The sequence below is a fragment of the Colias philodice genome, chromosome 28, assembly GCF_061535455.1.
Source record: "Colias philodice isolate Cphi_HAF_F1 chromosome 28, ilColPhil1 Martin Lab GWU primary, whole genome shotgun sequence".
In the NCBI taxonomy this organism is placed as follows: Eukaryota; Metazoa; Arthropoda; class Insecta; order Lepidoptera; family Pieridae; genus Colias; species Colias philodice.
In genome coordinates, this window is record NC_143113.1 from 3,586,908 (window position 1) to 3,610,237 (window position 23,330).

The window sequence follows — 23,330 nt, forward strand, 5'->3', positions numbered from 1 at the left end:
AGAATAATAAGTAATAATTATTTTTATCGCGAGTCAAACCGGGACAGTGTATAGGTAATAACTAATAATCATGTTTCATAAGGTGTAGCGTATGTGGTATGAGAAATGAAGCATGGGAAATGAAGCATGGGAAATGTAGCATGGGAAATGAAGCATGGGAAATGAAGCATGGGAAATGAAGCATGGGAAATGTAGCATGCGAAATGAAGAATGGGAAATGAAGCATGGGAAATGTAGCACGGGAAATGATGCATGGGAAATGTAGCATGGGAAATGAAGCATGGGAAATGAAGCATGGGAAATGTGGCATGGGAAATGAAGCATGGGAAATGTAGCATGGGTATTGTGGCATGGGAAATGAAGCATGGGAATTGTGGCATGGGAAATGTAGCATGGGAATTGTGGCATGGGAAATGTAGCATGGGAAATGAAGCATGGGAAATGTAGCATGGGAAATGAAGCATGGGTATTGTCGCATGGGAAATGTAGCATGGGAAATGAAGCATGGGAAATGTAGCATGGGAAATGAAGCATGGGTATTGTCGCATGGGTAATGAAGCATGGGAAATGTAGCATGGGAAATGAAGCATGGGAAATGTAGCATGGAAAATGAAGCATGGAAAATGTAGAATTGAAAATGTAGCAAGGGAAATGTGGCATGGGAAATGTGGCACGGTAAATGTAGCATGGGAAATGAATCATGGAAAATGTAGCATGGGAAATGTAGCATGGGAAATGAAGCATGGGAAATGAAGCATGGGAAATGTATTATGGAAAATGAAGCATGGGAAATGAAGCATGGGAAATGAAGCATGGGAAATGTAGCACGGGAAATGATGCACGGGAAATGTAGCATGGGAAATGAAGCATGAGAAATGAAGCATGGGTAATGAAGCATGGGAAATGAAGCATGGGAAATGAAGCACGGGTATTGTGGCATGGGTAATGAAGCATGGGAAATGAAGCATGGGAAATGTGGCATGGGAAATGAAGCATGGGAAATGTAGCATGGGAAATGAAGCATGGCAAATGAAGCATGGGAAATGTAGCATGGGAAATGTAGCATGGGAAATGAAGCATGGGAATTGTGGCATGGGAAATGTAGCATGGGAAATGAAGCATGGGTATTGTGGCATGGGAAATGAAGCATGGGAAATATAGCATGGGAAATGAAGCATGGGAAATGAAGCATGGGAAATGTAGCATGGGAAATGAAGCATGGGAATTGTGGCCTGGGAAATGAAGCATGGGAAATGAAGCATGGGAAATGTAGCATGGGAAATGAAGCATGGGAATTGTGGCATGGGAAATGTAGCTTGGAAAGTGAAGCATGGGAAATGAAGCATGGGAAATGTAGCATGGGAAATGAAGCATGGGAATTGTGGCATGGGAAATGTAGCATGGAAAATGAAGCATGAGAAATGTGGCACGGGAAATGAAGCATGGGAAATGAAGCATGAGAAATGTGGCACAGGAAATGAAGCATGGGAAATGTAGAATTGGAAATGTGGCAAGGGAAATGAAGCATGGGAATTGTGGCATGGGAAATGTAGCTTGGAAAATGTAGCATGGGAAATGAAGCATGGGAATTGTGGCATGGGAAATGTAGCTTGGAAAATGAAGCATGGGAAATGAAGCATGGGAATTGTGGCATGGGAAATGTAGCATGGAAAATGAAGCATGGAAAATGTAGAATTGGAAATGTAGCAAGGGAAATGAAGCATGGGAAATATAGAATTGGAAATGTAGCATGGTAAATGTGGCATGGGAAATGCAGCATGAATAATGTGGCACGGGTATTGTGGCATGGGAAATGTAGCATGGGAAATGAAGCATGGGAAATGTAGCATGGGAAATGAAGCATGGGAAATGAAGCATGGGAAATGTAGCATGGGAAATGTAGCATGGGAAATGAAGCATGGGTATTGTGGCATGGGAAATGTAGCACGGGAAATGAATAGCATGGGAAATGAAGCATGGGAAATGAAGCATGGGAAATGAAGCATGGCAAATGTAGCATGGGAAATGAAGCATGGGTATTGTGGCATGGGAAATGAAGCATGGGAAATGAAGCATGGGAAATGTAGCATGGGAAATGAAGCATGGGAATTGTGGCATGGGAAATGTAGCTTGGAAATGTAGCATGGGAAATGAAGCATGGGAATTGTGGCATGGGAAATGTAGCTTGGAAAATGAAGCATGGGAAATGAAGCATGGGAATTGTGGCATGGGAAATGTAGCATGGAAAATGAAGCATGGAAAATGTAGAATTGGAAATGTAGCAAGGGAAATGTGGCATGGGAAATGTGGCACGGTAAATGTAGCATGGGAAATGAATCATGGAAAATGTAGCATGGGAAATATAGCATGGAAAATGTAGAATTGGAAATGAAGCATGGGAAATGAGGCACGGGAAATATAGTATGGGTAACATAGAATTGGAAATGTAGCATGAATAATAATTCTCACCACTTTTAGACACGATGACACAATTCTTGTTCGTGTGGTCTATGTGATGGGCTAGATGGAACAGCGCGGCACAGCGATGCACTAGCATGCGGCCGTATGACGTCATCACCGGGAAACGGACTATGCAGCGGCTGGAATATAGAGTAAAAATGTAATTAAAGTAAGGTTAGGTCATTATTTAAAGTTTAATTTTGTTGGTAAATGAGCAATTTTTTCGAATTCGATCACGAGACAGGATTCGAACCCGCTTTCGCTTTCCCTTGCAGATGATTAAACAACAATTTCAACCAATATTGAAATATTATTTCAATGATTACAATATTGTAACAATGGAACGCGGGTTCGAATTCTGCCTCTTGATCGATTTTTTTTTAATTATTATAAATTTATCAGCCAGATGGCTGATAAATTGGTTTCCAAAACACAAGCGAAAGCTTAGTATGGGATCAGATCGTGCCGTGTGTGAAAATTGGCTTGAAATATTTATTTATTTCTTAATTATTTCAATGATAAAAAACTGAATATCAAATCCTTAGTTGAAAAAATTCAGACCTATAAAATATAATATAAAAAAATGTATATTAATATAAATATAGCTCACCCAACATCATTGACCAGCGCATGCAGGTCCCTCTCGATCTTTAACAACGTGATCCTGTCTTTTGGGTTCTTATTTAAAGTGTCTCGTATGAAATTGACCAATTCTTGATCTGATAACTCGGCTTTTTCATCTGGAATTACAATAAATATAGTTTAAAAAAAAAAGACGGGATGCACTGGGGGAGTGCCGGCAGAAGTGAAAACTTGATTATTAAAGTTGAGCATGTTTGATATTTTGGAATGGTATCCGTCTTACGCTTTTTCGATCAGGTCACGTGTCCTGACGCGAGTTTAAGATTTTATACCCATTACAGAAAAAGTGCTCAACGCCGATAAAGAAGTTTTCACTTCAAAAATTAAAAAAAAGACGTGTGTCACTCGGGGACTGCCGCGGTAAAGCTATTGCATGCTATGCCTTCAAGCCACACCTCCGCGCCCGTCGGAGTGGGGAGCGTGAGGTTTTTCGTTACGGAATTTCTCGATTCGATCCCCGCGCTCAAGGCCCGCGATAGAAGCTATGCAATAGCTTAATATACCTTATAATATGTCGCTGTCATCTAGTTGAATCTGCTGTTTGATTGAATGACTAGTGCGTTCATTGAATGATGACATAATATAGTTGAATGACTTTGATGTTCAAAGTAATAGTCCATTGTTTCGTACAATAGAAAACTCTGCCTAATACACGCGAAAGCAGAGTTTTGCTTCGGACAACTTTTGAACGTGATAATTATGCTATACTAGTTTAACGCCCGCGGCTTCACCCGCTTTGTCTAAAACCTAATAAATTTTATATTAAAACCTTTCTCTTGAATCACTCTATCTATTAAAAAAAACCGCATCAAAATCCGTTGCGTAGTTTTAAAGATTTAAGCATACAAAGGGACATAAGGACATAGGGACAGAAAAAGCGACTTTGTTTTATACTATGTAGTGATATGTAGAGAAATATTTCTATACTATGAATAAATTAATTCAATAACATTTATTTACCTGTATCATTTCCACTTAAAGATATACTTTTTGGCTTCTCTTTCCGGTCTGGGCACCTGTTAACATAAAGGAAAAATAAATTATTATTTTAAATAAAGTTTTATTACATGATGAAAAAACAATCCGTTTAAAATATTTTTTAACATTAATGTTAGTCTGTAGATCATAAAATTTTATAGGAAATAAATACAGGGTGTCCCAAAAAGTAGTGATGAACGGAAGCTGGGAGGTAGAGGACCTAAAGGGCTATCCGAATCACCCCCATGTATGTTATGCGATTTTTCGTATTTTCGGAGTTATGACGTTTTTTTCAATTTTTCACCTATCGCCGAGTACGGTGATATTTTCACTCATGGTGACGTCAATTATTGCGGAAGGTGCTTGATTTTTTTTGTGTGCTAAGCTGAAAGATAGGCCAATTCAGTATGGTAACATTTACTATCGTTAGATCTTTGAATGGAATAAAAAAAAGAATTAAAATGCCAAGAAAGATAAAATTACCCAGTATGTTCTCCACTTCAAGGGCCCGTAAAAAAATAAAATCACATAAAAAAAGTTTTCCATTTGGCTTTTAAAAACTTGCTCTATCTATCAGGTAGCTACCCTGAAAATTTCATTTTATTATTCAGAAGGCTTCAATCGAAAAATTGAAATCTAAATGAGGTAAGTGCAAAAATTGAATTAACATGATGATTAATAAAAACAAATTAAAACCAATAACAAGGTGTTTAATTACCAGAAATTTTTAAAATGACCCCGCTATTGCTCAGTGCAAGTGCGACATCACCGTAAAAAGTTGTCTTTTAAATGTCTGAATGCCCTTTTATCATTTTTAATGGTTTCTTCTGCTACTATGAATTTCCAGGTTATTTCGTTCAAATTGTGGCAGTCTCTCGTCTTTGTAGTATCCCCACGGAAAAAAATCAATAGGGTTTATGTCCGGGGACCGTCGAGGCCAGGCTAAAGGGCAAAGATACCCTGAAAGATGGATTGGTCGTTGCAGCCTGCGCATGCGCTGGTGACGCCTGCCTTAAAGCCTGGCCTGCACGGTCCCTCGACCTAAACCCCATTGATTTGTTTCAATGGGGATACTAAAAAGACCTCGGCTACTTGAGAGAATGCTACAATTTGGACGAAATAACCCGGAAATTCATAGTAGCAGAAGAAACCATTAAAAATGATAAAAGGGCATTCAGACATTTAAAAGACAACTTTTTACGGTGATGTCGCACTTGCATTGAGCAACAGCGGGGTTATTTTAAAAATTTCTGGTAATTAAACACCTATTTATGGGTTTTAATTTGGTTTTAATGATCATCATGTTAATAAAATTTTTGCACTTACCACATTTAGATTTCAATTTTTCGATTGAAGCCTTCTGAATAATAAAATGAAATTTTTAGGGTAGCTACCTGATAGATAGAGCGAGTTTTTAAAAGCCAAATGGAAAACTTTTTTTATGTGATTTTATTTTTTTATGGGCCCTTGAAGTTGTGAACATACTGGGTAATTTTATCTTTCTTGGCATTTAATTCTTTTTTTATTCCATTCGAAGATCTAACGATAGTAAATGTTACCATACTGAATTGGCCTATCTTTCAGCTTACCACACAAAAAAAAATCAAGCATCTAGCGCAATAAGTCACGTCACCATAAATAAAAATCTCATCGTACTCAGCGATAGATGAAAAATTGAAAAAAATGTCATAACTCCGAAAATACGAAAAATCGCATAACATACATGGGGGTGATTCGGATAGCTCTCTAGGTCCTCTACCTCCCAGCTTCCGTTCATCACTACTTTTTGGGACACCCTGTATATCTTACCTACAATAAAATATATTATTCTCATCAATATCAACACTCTCCGTTTTGCCATTTGTACCTGAAACCATAAATATATATTGTTGTAATAGACAAATATTATAATCTGTATTTTAGTAATAGTTAACTGTTGTATAGTCTATGTAGCATCTATAGTAAAAACGAATTGTCTTTGACCTCCTCCTGCCTCTTTGTTTCGTAGTGTAATGTCGTATACGCACAATGTAGCTTGCTATATATGTATAAACTTTTTATCCATACTAATATTATAAATGCGAAAGTAACTCTGTCTGTCTGTCTGTTACTCAATCACGCCTTAACTACTGAACCAATTTGCATGAAATTTGGTATAGAGATATTTTGATACCCGAGAAAGGACATAGGATAGGTTTTATCCCGGAAATCCTACGGGAACGGGTTTTTCTTTGAAAACGCGGGCGAATTCGCGGGCGGAAAGCTACTATAAAATAAAGTTATATCGGCATCCACAAGTTGTGTTTCAATATACAATTATTTCAACATTTATTATAGGATTTAACATTTAATTTTAGATTAAATTTCAAGATATGCTTTTGCTGTAAAATGCTGCCCTTTACCATGTTGTTTAATAATTACTTAAGAGTTTTTTTTTTAATTTCTGAAAAAGTTTTTTATTTTTATTTACCTATGTTTTCACAGTCTGAACAATCCGGACAGTCCACTGAACACACGATGCCCGAGTCTTGCTTCATCGCACATATATGTTTCCTTTTGCCCCTGGAAAAGACAAGACATAGGTGTATTGTAATTAAAAATCAGTTTAAACAATAGCATTCATTTTGTACATTTTTTTTTCGTTTGTGTTTTTTTGTCTGTGTTTTTTTATGTTATCGATCGTGTTCACAACTCATATTTATAATTTTACTCACATTATTTTGGTACAAAGGATATTAATTACTTCTATCTATTTGTATAGTAAATAATAATAAAAAATACTCAAACATAGCACATATCCTAATTCAATCATCAATTATTTAATATATATATTGTTAGATAGATGAATAGTTGTCACTATTTCCTATCAAAACATGTTTAGCTGTCGAAAACTATAAATTGCCGCTTTCCTTTGACTCGTGGCGCATTCGTACGAATCGTGCCTAGGGGCTCGGACGTTGTTTATACGACGTTTGACCCAACTACCCTCACTTTGCTAATAGTCGTTGACTTGCTGCGATTTGTTATCAACTACCTACATCAATTAGGCAGTTGTGTAGAATCGCAGTACATTCTTATTACATTCAAACTTATATTTAACCCGGCCTCCCGTGTAATTTCTTATCACTACATAGTATAAAACAAAGTCGCTTTCCCTGTCCCTATGTCCCTTTGTACGCTTAAATCTTTGAAACTACGCAACGGATTTTGATGCGGTTTTTTTTAATAGAAAGAGTGATTCAAGAGGAAGGTTTATATGTATAATAACATCCATTAAATAGTGGAGAAATACTGTTATTTTTGAGGTTTCTAATGTGATGTCGTAAAAAATTACATTTTTTCCGCTTAAATTGCAAACGCAGGCTGAACCCTACGAGTTTTATCAAAATAATGTACTAAGTATTATACACATTGAAAAGGTCTACAGAAAAGTCCGCGATGGTATATGTCTATCTCTTATGGATAACCCACAATAACTTTTTTTTGTCATTTACTTTTTACGACAAATAATGGCTAATTTTCGATGCGATTTTAACCAATACAGCATTAATCCTTAACCAATTAAATACCTTGAATACATTGTTCATTTAATATAGATCTATATGGCCCTTTACACCGTATGATTTAAGTGAATATTTTCGAAGATATTACAGATTTAAAAATTGCGGGACGTAGCGTTTGCAGCGCTACAGGCCGGCCGCCCGGCTATATATTTTATACCCGTGCGAAGCCGGAGCGGGCGACGCTATGTTTTTATATACAACGTTCACAGTTTTTCTGTAGTGTATTTAGTATCAGCATTGCACCCGTGCGAAGCCGGGGCGGGTCGCTAGTAATATAATAATTGGATTAATAAATAAATAAATTTTATTTTCAACGAACCTGCCAAAAAAGGTTAAGAAGCTTCACTGTAATATTTATTTATTTAATCATGTGACAGATTATCAAAATCATTTATTTTTGAACATACTGTATAGTGAAATTGCATAAGTGTGAGTACTGTGAACGCGCCAGGTTACGTTAATCGGCCTATACTCATTGAGTTACCATGTACTACATACTAGAGAGGGCATCTCTACTAAACTATTTCCAACACGAGTTAGAGTCAATCGTCTCAAGCCATTTTTTTTTGTTACATTGATTGGTTTTAATTGATAATTTTATTCATATTTTTTAATAACATAAACAATATTTATTTGTTACATTGATTGGTTTTAATTTATAAGTAATAAAAGGCAGAATATCTACAAAGTGTCTACTCACTAGCCGGCTGGCGCCGCCGCGCTTGTTACACAGATTTTGTTCGTGGTGACCTCTCTATAGTAATACCTCAATGCCTATACTCTAATTAACGACTCACCTACAGTGCGGACAAGCGCATTTCCCACACACGCACATAACGCGCGGGTTGTACGACAGGAAATCGCGCGACGAGTCCGAGTGCGGCCGCTGCCCGAGCCAGCGACGCGTGCGCAAACGCTGCTCAGTGTAAGCGTCCACCTCCCAACCGCCTGATGTTATCTGCAAGTACGAATTTGTAATTGATGGAAACTTCGAAACTATAGATAACTAGCAAACCCGGCGAACTCCGTTTCGCCACCAAAGACACATTTTCTTTGCTATAAACATCACGGAGCGCGAGACCTTTCCAACGAATGCAAAACCTTGGAAATCGGTTCGTGCGTTCTGGAGTTATAGCGTCAGGAAGGAAAACCCGACTTATTTTTATATAGTAGATTGTTGAAATTTTCGAGCAGGTGTAACTAAGCAATTGTTGAAATTTTCGAACAGGTATAAGTAATTGTTCAAGCATATATAATTAATCGGTGGAAAGTTCGAGCAGGTATCAAGTCTAAAGGAGTCGATTACAGACGAACATACAGGTGAAATTAATAAAATCTTGTTATAAATCGATGTAAACGAACGTGACACGTAGTTAAACTGACCTGTATCTGCACAGGCAGCTTCTCTTGATCACACATTACGCTCGTGACGCATCTCGTGCTGGTCTCCCCCTCCGCCTCCGGACTAGGCGGGTAGGGGGAGACCGTGCGCGGGGGTGACGTGGCTTCGCGTATCGCTTGGCTGCGCACGAGCTGTTTCGATTTGAAACTCTGGAATTTAAATTTGTCATCTTTGAACAGTAATAATTGTTGAAATCTTATCTACTTAATGATGGCGGATCGAATAAACCCAAAAATTGCAAAAATATGATCATCTGGTCTTTAGTTATAAGTAGTTATAACAAATATTTTGTTTTGTTACAGCTATTTTTTCAAAATTTTCTTTGCATTTTTTTTTACTCTGAAGAAAGTCATTATTTAATTATTATTAATTATTTAACTATCTGGTAAAAATATAGATTCAGTTCAATAAAACTACTGTTTAATGTGCCATAAGACTAACATTAATATAATTTTACCTACTTATATTTTAACAGACATTGATTTGACTTTATTCCTGTAAACGGTATCTCTGGATGACGAATGTATGGTCCTTCACATAATTAATAACTATCGAGAAGCCACAGCACACATAATTATGATAAAAGTACATATCAAAATCCATACTAATATTATAAATGCGAAAGTAACTCTGTCTGTCTGTCTGTTACTCAATCACGCCTAAACTACTGACCCATAGAAATCTAAATAACAAGACACTAGAAGTCGTAAGCGTGCGTGACCTTGTCGCCACTCAGGTGATTTGCACAACACCAGTGCATTCGTCACTGTTCAGTTGCTCTGGAGACGTATGAGTGTATACATGGTGTGTTTCAGCAATTCCCATTGCGGAAATTCTTCCACAAGTTGTAATTATACTTATAAAGGAATAATATTTCATCGGAAAATATTTATTTTTTAGAAATAATGCCGTTTTTCCTTAAAATTATAGAATATTTACAAGTATTACGAGCGTCACCATAGTAATCGAAATAACAATGAATGACACAGTCGACCTTTCTTATTATCACGTTTGTTCGTATTGGAGCAAAAAGTCTCATATACTTAGGGATGTTATTCTAAAATAAACCGTAAATTCGTGCGTTAGGATACATATTCAAAAGCTTAATTTAATAGATAAGTTAGTTTTCACTAAAATCAAGCTGTCCAATAAAAGGCATAGTTTACTTGTGTGTACTGTTTAGCTTTCGGTTTGAATGTGTTGATTTTGGCGACAGCGGTTTTCATACGAATTATGACATTTTAGCACTTCTATGTGTCTTGTTATTTAGATTTCTATGTACTGACCCAATTTGCATGAAATTTGGTATGGAGATATTTTGATAGCCGAGAAAGGACATAGGCTACCTTTTATTGCGAAATAATATGTACCACGGGCGAAGCCGGGGCGGACCTCTAGTATGTAATAAACTTACCCTATTTCTAATGAGCTGTCCATCTTCACTGGAACAGTTCGTTTCCACTTCTGTATTCTCCATTATAACAATATTTCACTGAAAAAGAGAAGTCTATACTGCAATCTACAAATAGCATATTTATGAATTGAGCCACTATATTGCATTTACAATATGAATAAATTATTTCAAATCGATCACCAATGTAAAAATAAATCTGCACTCTGCCCTTATTCCAAAAGGGGTCACAGGAACGTGTTATATTTAGCACACTACCCTCACTTATCTCTAATAGCATATTCTTAGCATTATGCTACTAATTTTGGTATTACCTCTTCCAGAAAATATGTAAATCGATTAATATTAAAACAAATGGATATCTCTTGCAACGAAACAATCAAAGCATCAAAGTAAGATTTGTAATAAAGAATGAAATCTTTTGAGATGCTAATATGCTCCTCATATCACCATTTTTATTGCACTGTCTCCTACGTTGATTACCCAAGAAATATTTGTGTTCAGGGTTCCTAGTTAAAAACTATGTTTGTCTTGATGTATCTCTAGCTATCTACCATAAATCAGCACACACATCATCTAACTATCTAGCAAAATAAAAAGCCAACTCACCTCACCGAAAAAAAGGTTCACTACCGAAATAATCACTATTTACAAAGAGATTGGACCTAATTGAAGGCAACTATGAACGTCTAATTAAAGCTGTCGTCCCCCCTATCGCTAAGCTCGACACGACAATCTTGGTTGGACGGTGAAGGGAACATGTTTCGGTTGTCAAGCGGTCTTCAGTCTGTGCTTCTTGACGATGGTAGACGCCATCAATCTGAAAAATAGGAAAGGTTTTTTAGTTTTTCATGCAGATATTTGTTAGCTTTAAAAGATATTACTATACCACGAGGACCATGATGACTTAAAGCCATATTTATTCCAGTATGATGATATTATAAGAAAAGGGTGTAGATAAGTTACCAACACTACATTCGATCTTCTAAAACAATACAAGCACACACTGTTTAGTCGTCAAAGTGAAATGGCATGATTCAACTATCGTGAGTGAAAAAGAGAACTAAAGATAAAATTAGCCACATTTTGACGTGCCACTCATGTAGAAATATAAAAAAAAAAAAATTACGAATACTATATTATGAGCTATGTTGCCTAAAATAAGTCAATTTTAACATAATAAATGTTGATATGCAAAATAATGCGTATTATAAAAAAAATGAAATAAATTTTATTGTCTGTATTTTTTTACGAATTTGAGTGGAATTTGCCGAATGTGGTCTTAAAACTAAACATTAGATAGGTACATAAAATGTGTTGTAGACTACAAAAAATCTGTTTTAGAAAAACAATCTACACCTGATTAAACATTTATTTTACTTATTATAGGGAACGCAGATATAAATCTACAAACATTTTTCAATCTTTCATTATCCTTTATTTGAAAAAAGTATAAAACCAAAAGAAAGCCTATCTATCAACATTCACCCTTTACCCACATAAAAAGGAAAAAAAGACGTGTGGCACTCGGAGACTGCCGCGGTAAAGCTATTGCATAGCATGCCTTCAAGCCACACCTCCGTGCCCGTCGTGCTCCGTGCCCGGAGGGGGAGCGTGAGGTTTTTCGTTACTAAATTTCTGGATTCGGTCTCCGCGCTTAAGGCCCGCGATAGAAGCTATGCAATAGCTTAAAAAAAATCAAAACGAACCGCTCACGACCTCGGCCTAGTCTAACTACAAGATATAGGTACCTATATATTCTAGCATTTCAATATTCCTAGACCATAGTATGCAGTGTGTTTCGTCGCATACATTATAGACTACAAGCCCACATATGAAAAAAATATGGGTCAAATGAACCACCACGGGACATATCTAGTACGAAAGAAGAGCAAAAAATAATAATATTCATCACTATGCCGTCACTTGTAAGCTGTCCAACTGAGTGCAGATGAGAATTGAAAAGTACAGGTAGACTCGGTAAATTTTGGTCATATATTTTTGTACGGCATTCTTAACCATCGATAGATCCATTAAAAATAATAAGAAACCGCTCAGTGCCGTACAAAAATGTTGGTCCACCAAGTCGGAATTTTAATTTCATTTCCGAGAGTTACCGGGGGTAAATTTGGTCATTTGACCATGTACGGCATCTGTGTCATACTATTGCTATACTGCTTTTAATCCATTATTCCGCAACGCCGTACAAAAATCATGGGGACAAGGGGAAAAAATCGAGAGTTGTAATCCCCTCTCTTTCCCCACTCCAGGGGGTCATTTGACACAACACGAAATAAATTTATTTTTAAAGTATTTTATGCATAGATAATATTTTTTCATGTGCCGTACATTTTCGTTGGTTCAAAGGGGAAAAATCTGAAAAAGAAAAAATCCATATAACGAAATGTTTGCTTTATATTTTGATAATAAAATATAAATATACATTAATATTAAGAAGCTTGAGGTGGTTAATTATCACCTTGGAAAGTCGGAGTCAAGTGGAATGGACTCCGTTAAATTGATGAACTAATAAAAAAGCTATGAACGAAAAGATGTGAATTATATGCAATCAGCCCATGAATACAGGTAAAGTCACAAGCAAATGCTAGTATTATATATATATTCAAAATGTACAAGTAAAGCGCTTTCAAATGATACCAAACACGGCATATTTATCTTAACTTTATTTTTTTACTCTGTATGTTTTGTCCGCTAGAGGGCGCCACATTAGATTTTGTGAAACCCCATATAGCCTTTAGCTAGCTGGTCGCTGGTTATCCAGTGAACAATTCAGATGCTTCTAATGATATGTTATTTGTCGAATTCTGATAAGTAGTTTAGAAGTTACGAGGGAATAGATGAACATACATACATGACCTGTCAAAACCATAACCCTCCTTTTGCTTTGCCGTAGTTGGGTAAAAATATGTTAATGCCGTACTGTATCAAATGGCCATAAAGCACCCTTAAAATTGTAGCTTTCGTCGCTTTCATCAGCCTAAAAGATGTGGTCTGCACAAAAATGTACGGCATCGTTTTTTCCTAATTTATCTATGTTAATACTATTTAAAACAACGAATAAAGTGTAGAAAACTATTATATTTCATTAATCTACGATGTTTAAACTTTAACAAAATTTCTGGGTTTGCATTTCTCTATAACTTTTTTTAGAACGGTTTCTTTTGAACGGCAATACTATACAACAATTGAATTTTACAATATCATGTTAAAAAAAAAGTTCCCGTACAGGGTCAAATGACCTTACAGCTCTTTATATCAAGAATTCGATGAAATTAAGATGATTATTGGTATACATTTAAAAGAACAATTATTTTTTGACGGCATTGCTTTTAATAGTACTTTTGAGTGCTAGATAATGTTTTGGAACCGAAGCCGTACTTAGTCAAATGACCCCCTGGAGTGGGGAAAGAGAGGGGATTGCAACTCTCGATTTTTTCCCCTTGTCCCCATGATTTTTGTACGGCGTTGCGGAATAATGGATTAAAAGCAGTATAGCAATAGTATGACACAGATGCCGTACATGGTCAAATGACCAAATTTACCCCCGGTAACTCTCGGAAATGAAATTAAAATTCCGACTTGGTGGACCAACATTTTTGTACGGCACTGAGCGGTTTCTTATTATTTTTAATGGATCTATCGATGGTTAAGAATGCCGTACAAAAATATATGACCAAAATTTACCGAGTCTACCTGTACTTTTCAATTCTCATCTGCACTCAGTTGGACAGCTTACAAGTGACGGCATAGTGATGAATCTTATTATTTTTTGCTCTTCTTTCGTTCTAGATATGACCCCTGGTGGTTCATTTGACCCATATTTTTTTCATATGCGGGCTTGTAGTCTATTATGTGCGATATAAACACATAAACAAAAGTTGAGGAAACAATATATTATAGTTATCACTGTTCACACGACATCGCAAATTTTGCACGTTTCCATTGTGCGGGTAGTTACGTTTTATTTGTTTAATTACCGCATGAAGAAATACTGTTGTTATCTTACTACTACGATACTGTTATAACATTGCTGCTATTTCTAAAGGTTTATAGTTATACCTACTACTACTGTAAGAAAAATCTAAATACCTACAATTTATAAATTTATAACTAAATACAGTTTAAAAGTGTAGGTATGTATATTATTTCAGATGGACATTGGGAAGCCTTTGTAATAATGTAAATAAATAGAGATAAAGTAGTTTGGGCTTGTAGTTAATCAAGACAGTAGATGATTTATTAAAACAAAATAATTATTGAAGTTACATTGTACAGAAAGTAGATAGTTATTTTCATAATAATTTCATTTATTATGGCATGTTTTATAGACTAGCGTATTATTTCTTTTAATCAATTGATTTCAATTGCAATGTAGCCGAAATATTGCGAAGCAACTAGAACGTCTTAATTATTTTACAATAACAATTTTATATCACAGGTGTTCAACGCTACGATACGTTTTTTATCGTATCGTGACGAATGTAAAAGGAAGCAAACTTAACCGTGACCTAATGCCAAGGCCTCGCTGTCAAGTGTGATGGCATACATTATTAACACTTTTCACTTCATATTTCAATAAATTACGTAAGGGAAGGATTCCAACTGGAATTTCCCAATTATAATTACAATTTAGTACTACAATTTATATATTTTATACGGTGAATTTTTTTCTTCTTATTCAATCCATTTAGAAATTAAACACTACAACGAATTTAACAAAAATATATAAACTTAAAATTTTCTTTTATTGGAAGCAAAAATGTATACAGACAAGCAACGCTTTGAAGGAATAATAAAATTTGAACATCATTTTCCGACATTATAATTTACGAGACAAGATTCTTTTTAATTGATTTCATTTATGTTCTATACGTACAAATAGCACACTTTATCTCAACAAAAAAGGTTCGCACAATCACACACGACACGTGTTCACATACAGAAGCTTTTATCGTCTCGTATAACAATGGGTACGGACACAGCCCTGACCCCATCCCTGTCCCACTGTCAAGTTCGCAGCTGCTATGCGTCACCATTGAATCGCTTTCCGATTCCAATACCTCATGGGCTCTCTTGACAATGGGCAGCGTTGGGCGAGTAGAGCCAATCACGATATGTAGACCGTCTGTCTACCGAGTCCAAATGTCTATAATCAGTCGCCATATTGAGTGTTCATAATCACCGTAAACATCGCAATAATTTGTTGAGCCAACGCCACCCATGATTGTGTAGAGGGTTCTTAGCACACGTGAGGAAACCGGTAATCGGTATCTACACATGCGAACCGGAAAACCGGAAAATGTCAATCGGATTTGGGCAGATAAGTTTGTTAAAGAAAAGTTGCCACTTTAACTAGAGCATCGCTGGAGATATTCATATTTTATTCCACCGATTATTTTTTTCGTGAAATACTGGTTCCAAGTAATAAATATTATTGCGTTGGATATATCCAGGAAAGCGTTAGGCCTATATAACATCATGCTACACCAAATGGAAGCTTCAATTATAAATTTATTAAAAATGAAAAAGAAAAAACAAGAAATGTGCTTAGGTCAGCTAGTTCAGTTAAATTAATTGAAGGTATAGGTAAGATTTTCGAACAAAATGTTTTAGGTACATTTAAACGCCTTCGCAAATTATAATGATGTTAATATCTGTATAATGCACATCATCTTGTAGGTACCTCAACAACAAATCACAGTCTATATACATACAGGTAAATTAGCTTGGAGAAATTTTTGCATATGTAGTGGTGTGTATATTACTCAGATCTTAGAGCGCGTTTCCACTATATCGTTCTGGCCTATACAAAAATGTTTCGATATCCTAACATTACTATTTAATTTTATACTTATTCCTAGCAACACTTTTGTTTTCAATAAAAACAAGTTTTTATTTGAAAGAAAATGGTTTTGACTTTATAAAAAAAAATATATCATTCAATTTTACGTCCTTGAGCAAACGACAAGGCGACTACCGTGAAACAATAAAATATCGTGTCCATAATAATTTGTTTCATAATTAATATTTGACCATAATAATTACGAAACAAAACAAATAAATAAATCGTCACTTGATAGTGGAAAGTGGAAACACGCACAAAACCAGAATAAACCAGTTTACGCTGTCCGCAGGTGCCACGTGCAGTCGTTTGGTAGCGTTAGAACATAAAGCACATTTCATTCAAAAATTATAATTATTATGTACGTAGTTTAATTGATAAATTTTGTATTTGTTGATTGTTGTTATTATTTGTTATTATTGTTATAATATTTGTTGAAGTGAATTACATGTCCCGCAGCCGGAGGCCCCAAATGAAAACTCAGATGTACTTAAAAACTACATTTAATAGCTAAAATGAGACTTTTACACCCATGTCTGCACGATGCAGACCGGAGTTAAAGAATGAATTTATACAGTTTAATAATTATAAAGACGTAAGCTTGGATGCTAACTAAGGGAAATCGCATCCACATTCTATTCCCGTGCGAACGGCGTATTCAGCAGTTTTGTATGAAGGCAGGGCCATAACTAGTGTTTAATTTGTGTGTAAGTGTTGTAACTTTATATTGTTAATTCAATATGTCTCCAGTGTTAAAACATGGTCGAGGCAAGCCTTTGACTTCTCAAACTAAAGAATTAAACTTTAAATGTCGTTTCTTTTTCAGGTTAGTAAATTTTTCATTTTAGTAACATTGTTAATGTAAAAGTTATATGTATGTTATATGAGCAAATATTCAAATAAAGTCTCATCTTTTTCAGAGGAGAAACACATATAGTTTAATTTAAAATCCCTTATATATACAGGGTTACTTGTAAAACACCGGCAACCTCGCAGGACAAGATAGCTAACATCATAAGTAACAACATTTCGACTTTTGATAATTTGTTAGATTTTATTTTCATACAAAAATAAATATTCATTTAATTTTCCGTCTGAATATTATAAACTCTACGCCTCCCAAAAATTACGTAAACAAAAAGCGAACGAGAGGGGGAAGGGGGCGTCGCGTCGTCCATCCGATAATTAATAGAACATAGACTTACAAATGTAAGGAGAGTACAATAAAAGTTTAAAAAATCATTTAAAAATAATTTATTGCGTTATGCCAAAAGTCGTAGAACAAATGTTGTTACTTATGATGTTAGCTATCTTGTCCTGCGAGGTTGCTGGTGTTTTACAAGTAACCCTGTATAAAATAAAAACTAAAAATAAAATGTTGTTTTATTTTATTTGCTGACCATACACTACTACAAACGCAAAAATTTCTCCAAGCTAATTTACCTGTATATCACAGGCTATATTCCCGATGTATTCTTTAACAAACCTTTAAACTGCACTGCATCTAACCATCTTTGTAATATAGCATTTACAGAGCTTCTATTTTAAATCCATCAAAGAATTCTACTCAACAGAACGTATACAATATACATATAGATACAATAAACCGCATCTATATTTACCTAACAAAGGACACACGAACACAATAAGATGCCCTAAGAAATCCCGCTTCATGATCCAATCCAACCATGTTCTTTTCTTTAAAACCCCTACGAGGGTATCTGCCAGGTTAGTTAGGGCATCAGGACCGTTACCATGGCAACGTGCCGACATTGAACCTATAAAACTCAACCTTGGACAAGGCATATGGTTATGGCGCTTTCTTGGCATGTGCTCAATGTTTCTCACCATAGTGACATGAGACATATCTGTAGGTATCGGGTTGCTGGAATTACTTCGACCAACTTTTATTTGGGATAGTAGACAATTTGTGAATGGGCTGCTATATAACTTGTAATATTTCGAAAACTTTTAATAAAATGTTGAAGTTGTAGAAAATATATTTCGAGCTACTTTGAAGCTTTTGTTCGGTTCTTTATTGTTCATTGATATTAGCGACTAACATCCGTAATCATACAAATTGTAGGACTGATGATGAAACTAGTCTGTATCGTTAGTATTTACTACCACATCAACATCAAAATGCACTTCGTAATTCCGTGACTGAGATATTCAACTTAAAATGAGGGTAGACAAAACTGGTACTATATCCTGTACAATTCAGGTTAACGGTCGCTTTTCACGACACCTGATTACTGACCCTAAGGGCTAATAATAGAACGCTAAATACGACCCTATAAGAATGGTTAAGTTCATAATGTTGCATGATTTCGACTAATTACTGTTATCGGCTGAGATGCTATTATAAACTTTATGTCAAATGGATAAGTATCAAAACTGTTTGCTGGTTTAGTTGAAGGGAGAAGCGGTTAAACTGGTAAATATTGTCTGATGATTTAATACATATATCGCGTATTGTAAGACCTCACTTTGAACACTATTTTTTGTCTCGATAACGTTTTAAATCAGCTGTACCACAATATGTACACTAAAAGACATAGATGATGATATAAGTGATGAATGAGTTACAATACGACGGTATAATTAATAAGATCGAATATTGTTAATCCAAAAATCAATCGAAATCGATAAATTTTAGCGGACCTATAAATATAAATTATAAACTCAGAAGAGATTGTCACTGAAAGAAAAACATTCATCAGTGATATAAATGTAAAGCCGATTATCCTTAATGTTTTTGACTCATATTATGAACCTAAATCAGATGCAAACACATGATATAGATAAAGGGCAGACTAAAAACTCCAACTCAAACATTTATTTATTCAATTAGACTTCTTCTAGAATCACTTTTTAAATTGAAATAACAGTTTTACTATTTAACACGGATTCGGAAAGAGTATCTAAGAACTTGTACATAATTCTGCCCCTCAGCAGAACTGACTCACCATATTCCTATACAACTAAAGTACATAAAGATATACATCCCTCACGCCACAGCCTTGCACCAATCACGGTGATTCACTGGCCTCGACCTTCCCACTATCGCGACCTATGCCACAATTAATCTTACCGCCTTGCGTTTGTCTAAATCCTACTTCATTTTCTACTAATATTGTGAACGTCTTACTAATGATACCTTTTTTTTAAGTGGGGAAATCTTGCATAGATACCCACGGCCTCCGGGGGAGGGGCCGTGGGTTATGTCGGATTCCTACCGACCAAAACTGTGTTCCGTCAAGCCGCATCAACGGGAGGGCCACGGGTATTGGTAGAATTCATCTGTGACCCCATCAGCGGCAGCCCTTCGCCTTGCCCAAACAAGCTAAGAGCCTGCCAGCTCTAACCTCATGGATTACTAATGATACCTGCTGAAATTTTTTGAGGTTCTATGTTTGTTATTCTTACAAAACTTGGCAGTGATGTAGCTTATGTATTAGGATAACACATAAGCTATGGCAATAAATATTGCTTTTGCCAGCAGCTTCGTCCTCGGAGGAAACCACGCAGCACAGTAGTATTATAAACGCGAAAATTTGCAAGAATGTATTGAATTCGGATGCATAATATTTGTTACTCTTCCACGCAAAAAGAACTGATCAGATCTTTACGAAATCGGGTAGAGAAAGAAATAACAGTCCGGATTAACAAATATTCTATTTTTCATCCAGGTACCACGGCACGCGAGTGACGCCGCGGGTGCCAGCTAGTAAATATTGCACTATGCCTTTCAATTTTACGCCATGAGGCTCGCGAAGACTAATGGAGCTACACAGATGATAAATGGCTTTCTTTATCGATTGGAGAATGTATGTTAAATTCTATTGTAATCAATTGTTCTGTTTTGTTGATGCTTCTCAGTGTGTATTACTAGAAATTTAATTTTCTTTTTGAAGTGAAACTTCTTTAGACGCGTTGAGAGTAAAATTTCAAGGTTGCGTCATGGCAATACCACAGTATTACAATATTATTTCCTACAGTAAGGAATCGCCTTTGATGTCGCGCGATGCCGCCGCCAGCGTAGGTACTTACGCTGCCACACGAAAATACGCTAGGGTTGCAACAAATGGGAAATAAAACAATTGTGATTATTAATATTATGATGAAATCATTTATTCATATGTACATTCAAAATAATTGCGATTATTAAATCTGATGTAATTATTTGTTCATAAATATATAATTATAGATATTGCACTGCTAAATATTATTTACGTGGACACTTTATTTTTGGATGTTCTTAATTGTATATTATAATTTATAACATTTAACTAAGTAATGCATTCGCATTGGGATGTACAATCTGATTAGAAAATAATGAGGACAACATATACATAGCTTTGATTTTAATTCAACAGATACAATTAGGTAATACAATCTTTCTGAAATATTGTTTCCTTCTGGGATTTCAATGTAGATTTACATCCGTAAACGGAACAGTTTGTGCGCGCCATAATAGAATGTGTAAGTACCTATGTATAATAAAATTATTACACAAAAAATACGACTGCGTCGTCCTTTCGCGCTAGGTAAGGCAAACTAAGCGTGTTTGCCTTACGCGGCCCGCGTCGCCCGACCCCCGCAAGTTCCCCTCCGTTTCTCTGCACAAGTACATTCGTCGCACTACTGTAGGAAATATGGTAATACTGTGGCAATACCGTCACGTCATGGAGTAAGGCGACGATTTTGGTTTCTTAGAATCTTGCCAAAGAAGTTTCACTTCTGACACGTGTGTTCGGCATACACGCTCTTTTTTTTGTTAAAGGAATTCCAATATGCGTCTTGGGTCCCTATTTCGAAAAACACAATCACATTGCAAATGCTATGCTAAAACTAAGCTTAAAAACAATTTCCCATAATTATTGCAATCTTCGTGTAGCGTTTATACATAAGAATCTTCGTTTAGTGTGTAAATTATACAGCCGAGTCATTGTTCATTCGTTTCTAGTTTAGGTTAAGTACACTATGATGAATCAGTGGCCAGTTGCGATATTTATAAACGTTAAAATCTTTTATGCTACAAAGAAAAAATATTTATTTATTTATTCATACTTTATTGCTCTGAAATAACTTAACTAGGAACTTAATCTAATTATAAATTAAAACAAATGACGGTCTTATCGCTAAATAGCGATTTCTTCCAGACAACCAGACGTACGGAAGTAAGTTAGTTTGAGGAGAGGAATAATATTATAATCTATACTAATATTATAAAGCTGAAGAGTTAGTTAGTTAGTTTGTTTGTTTGAACGCGCTAATCTCAGGTCCGATTTGAAAAATTATTTCGTTGTTAGATAGTCCATTTATCGAGGAAAACTATAGGCTATATATCATCACGCTAAGACCAACAGGAGCTGAGCCACGCGGATGAAACCGCGAAGCCCAGCTAGTACAAAATATAACCCAAACGTACGTACCTTTCTGTCCATACCTTTTCACAGACGAACCAAACATACTGCATACTTCATTTCAATACAATATCAACACTAGAACCACACTATTCAGTTACCTAGATATCCTGGATCGATGATAAGCCTAGATGAGATCGAACAAGTACATAAAGGCTGGTTTCCGAACTGAGAATTAATTTGGTCACATACATTAAAATATTAAAGAATGGTTTGAGACATTCTTAACATCAAATACCTACTCATACTAAAACAATTATTTATTAAATCTAGAAGCACTTTTAATCGTCATGACATAGTTTTACCTTTTACCACCGATTCGGAAAGCAGTTTCGACGGAGAAGACCCGGCAAGAAACTGCGAAGTTGCACTATTAAAATCATGTCTATTTTACATATTACGTACATACTAGCGGTCCGCCCCGGCTTCGCCCGTGGTACATATGAAAAATAGATGTTGGCCGATTCTCAGACTTACCCGATATGCACAGAAAATTTCATGAGAATCGGTCCACCCGTTTCGGAGGAGTATGCAGACTAACATTGTGACACGAGAATTTTATATATAAGACTAGCGGCCCGCCCCGGCTTCGCCCGTGGTACATATGAAAAATAGATGTTGGCCGATTGTCAGACTTACCCGATATGCACAGAAAATTTCATGAGAATCGGTCCACCCGTTTCGGAGGAGTATGCAGACTAACATTGTGACACGAGAATTTTATATATAAGAAGATACTCAATTCATAAACTGCCAGTTATTGTTCAAACTACGAGTATATTACCGTGTTACCTAGCTAGCTATCCTGGATCGATGATAAGCCTAGGTGAGCCCAGTTCAGTGGGTCGACCGGGATGGCCGCGGGACTCTGACCCGATATAGTATGTAGGTCACCCCCACCGATCATTACCTAGTACGTTTGTTGCCGTTTTACATGTGCTGCATATTGTTAAAATGATAACAGTTTAAGATAATTGTGTCTGTACGTACTTAGAGATAATAAATTTGTAGACAGGATAATTTTGTTTGCTATGTTTGTTTCGATACCTAACTATATCTCAAAAACTATTAGATTTAGAAACTCTTTGAACATTACAAGTTTAGTTATAGCAAGTTAAAGGTACTGCAGAAGAATGAATTCCTACTATGGTTAAAACGTAAAATAGCAGTCTCTTTAACGGAATTAATTGCTAAAGAGTTAGTTAGACTTTTAAAATATTCAGCATAGTGACATAGCATTTCTAATTAAGGATTGGCACGTCCATGCCGTGAAAATAACTCTTCGCGGATGTATTTATGATAAATTAAACAAATGTCAGACAACAGACTTGAAAAATTCGTCAGATCCGGAGACCAAAACGTCCACAGAAAATTGTCAACATTGGCAATTGCTTTGACAGTGACAGAGTCGAAGCAATTAGGCATCCTTTGTTCGATTGGGCACCGAGCGGAGAGGCTTGATTGCGAACATGGAAAACTGATAATCAACTTGGTGTAGGCGAAATGACAGAATTGAAAAGCAACACATCTGATCTAGCTTTAAAGTTATTAGGAATATGCTTTCCCTTAAAAATGTGTGTCC

At 35.9% G+C, this 23,330-nt stretch overlaps 1 protein-coding gene across 1 annotated transcript in view; it reads right to left on the minus strand.

Moving 5' to 3' along the window:
- The window catches only part of enc (R3H domain containing protein encore), a 66,458-nt gene that overhangs the window by 23,655 nt on the left and 19,473 nt on the right, over positions 1-23,330 (minus strand). The window contains exons 2-10 of the mRNA XM_089712135.1: positions 11,066-11,276; positions 10,460-10,537; positions 9,027-9,194; positions 8,441-8,601; positions 6,551-6,642; positions 5,890-5,947; positions 4,063-4,118; positions 3,071-3,200; positions 2,470-2,600 (exon numbers count right to left, since the gene is read on the minus strand). Of these exons, the coding sequence (XP_089568261.1) occupies positions 2,470-2,600; positions 3,071-3,200; positions 4,063-4,118; positions 5,890-5,947; positions 6,551-6,642; positions 8,441-8,601; positions 9,027-9,194; positions 10,460-10,522 (859 nt within the window). The 5' untranslated portion in view covers positions 10,523-10,537; positions 11,066-11,276. The remainder of the gene's footprint in view (positions 1-2,469; positions 2,601-3,070; positions 3,201-4,062; positions 4,119-5,889; positions 5,948-6,550; positions 6,643-8,440; positions 8,602-9,026; positions 9,195-10,459; positions 10,538-11,065; positions 11,277-23,330) is intronic.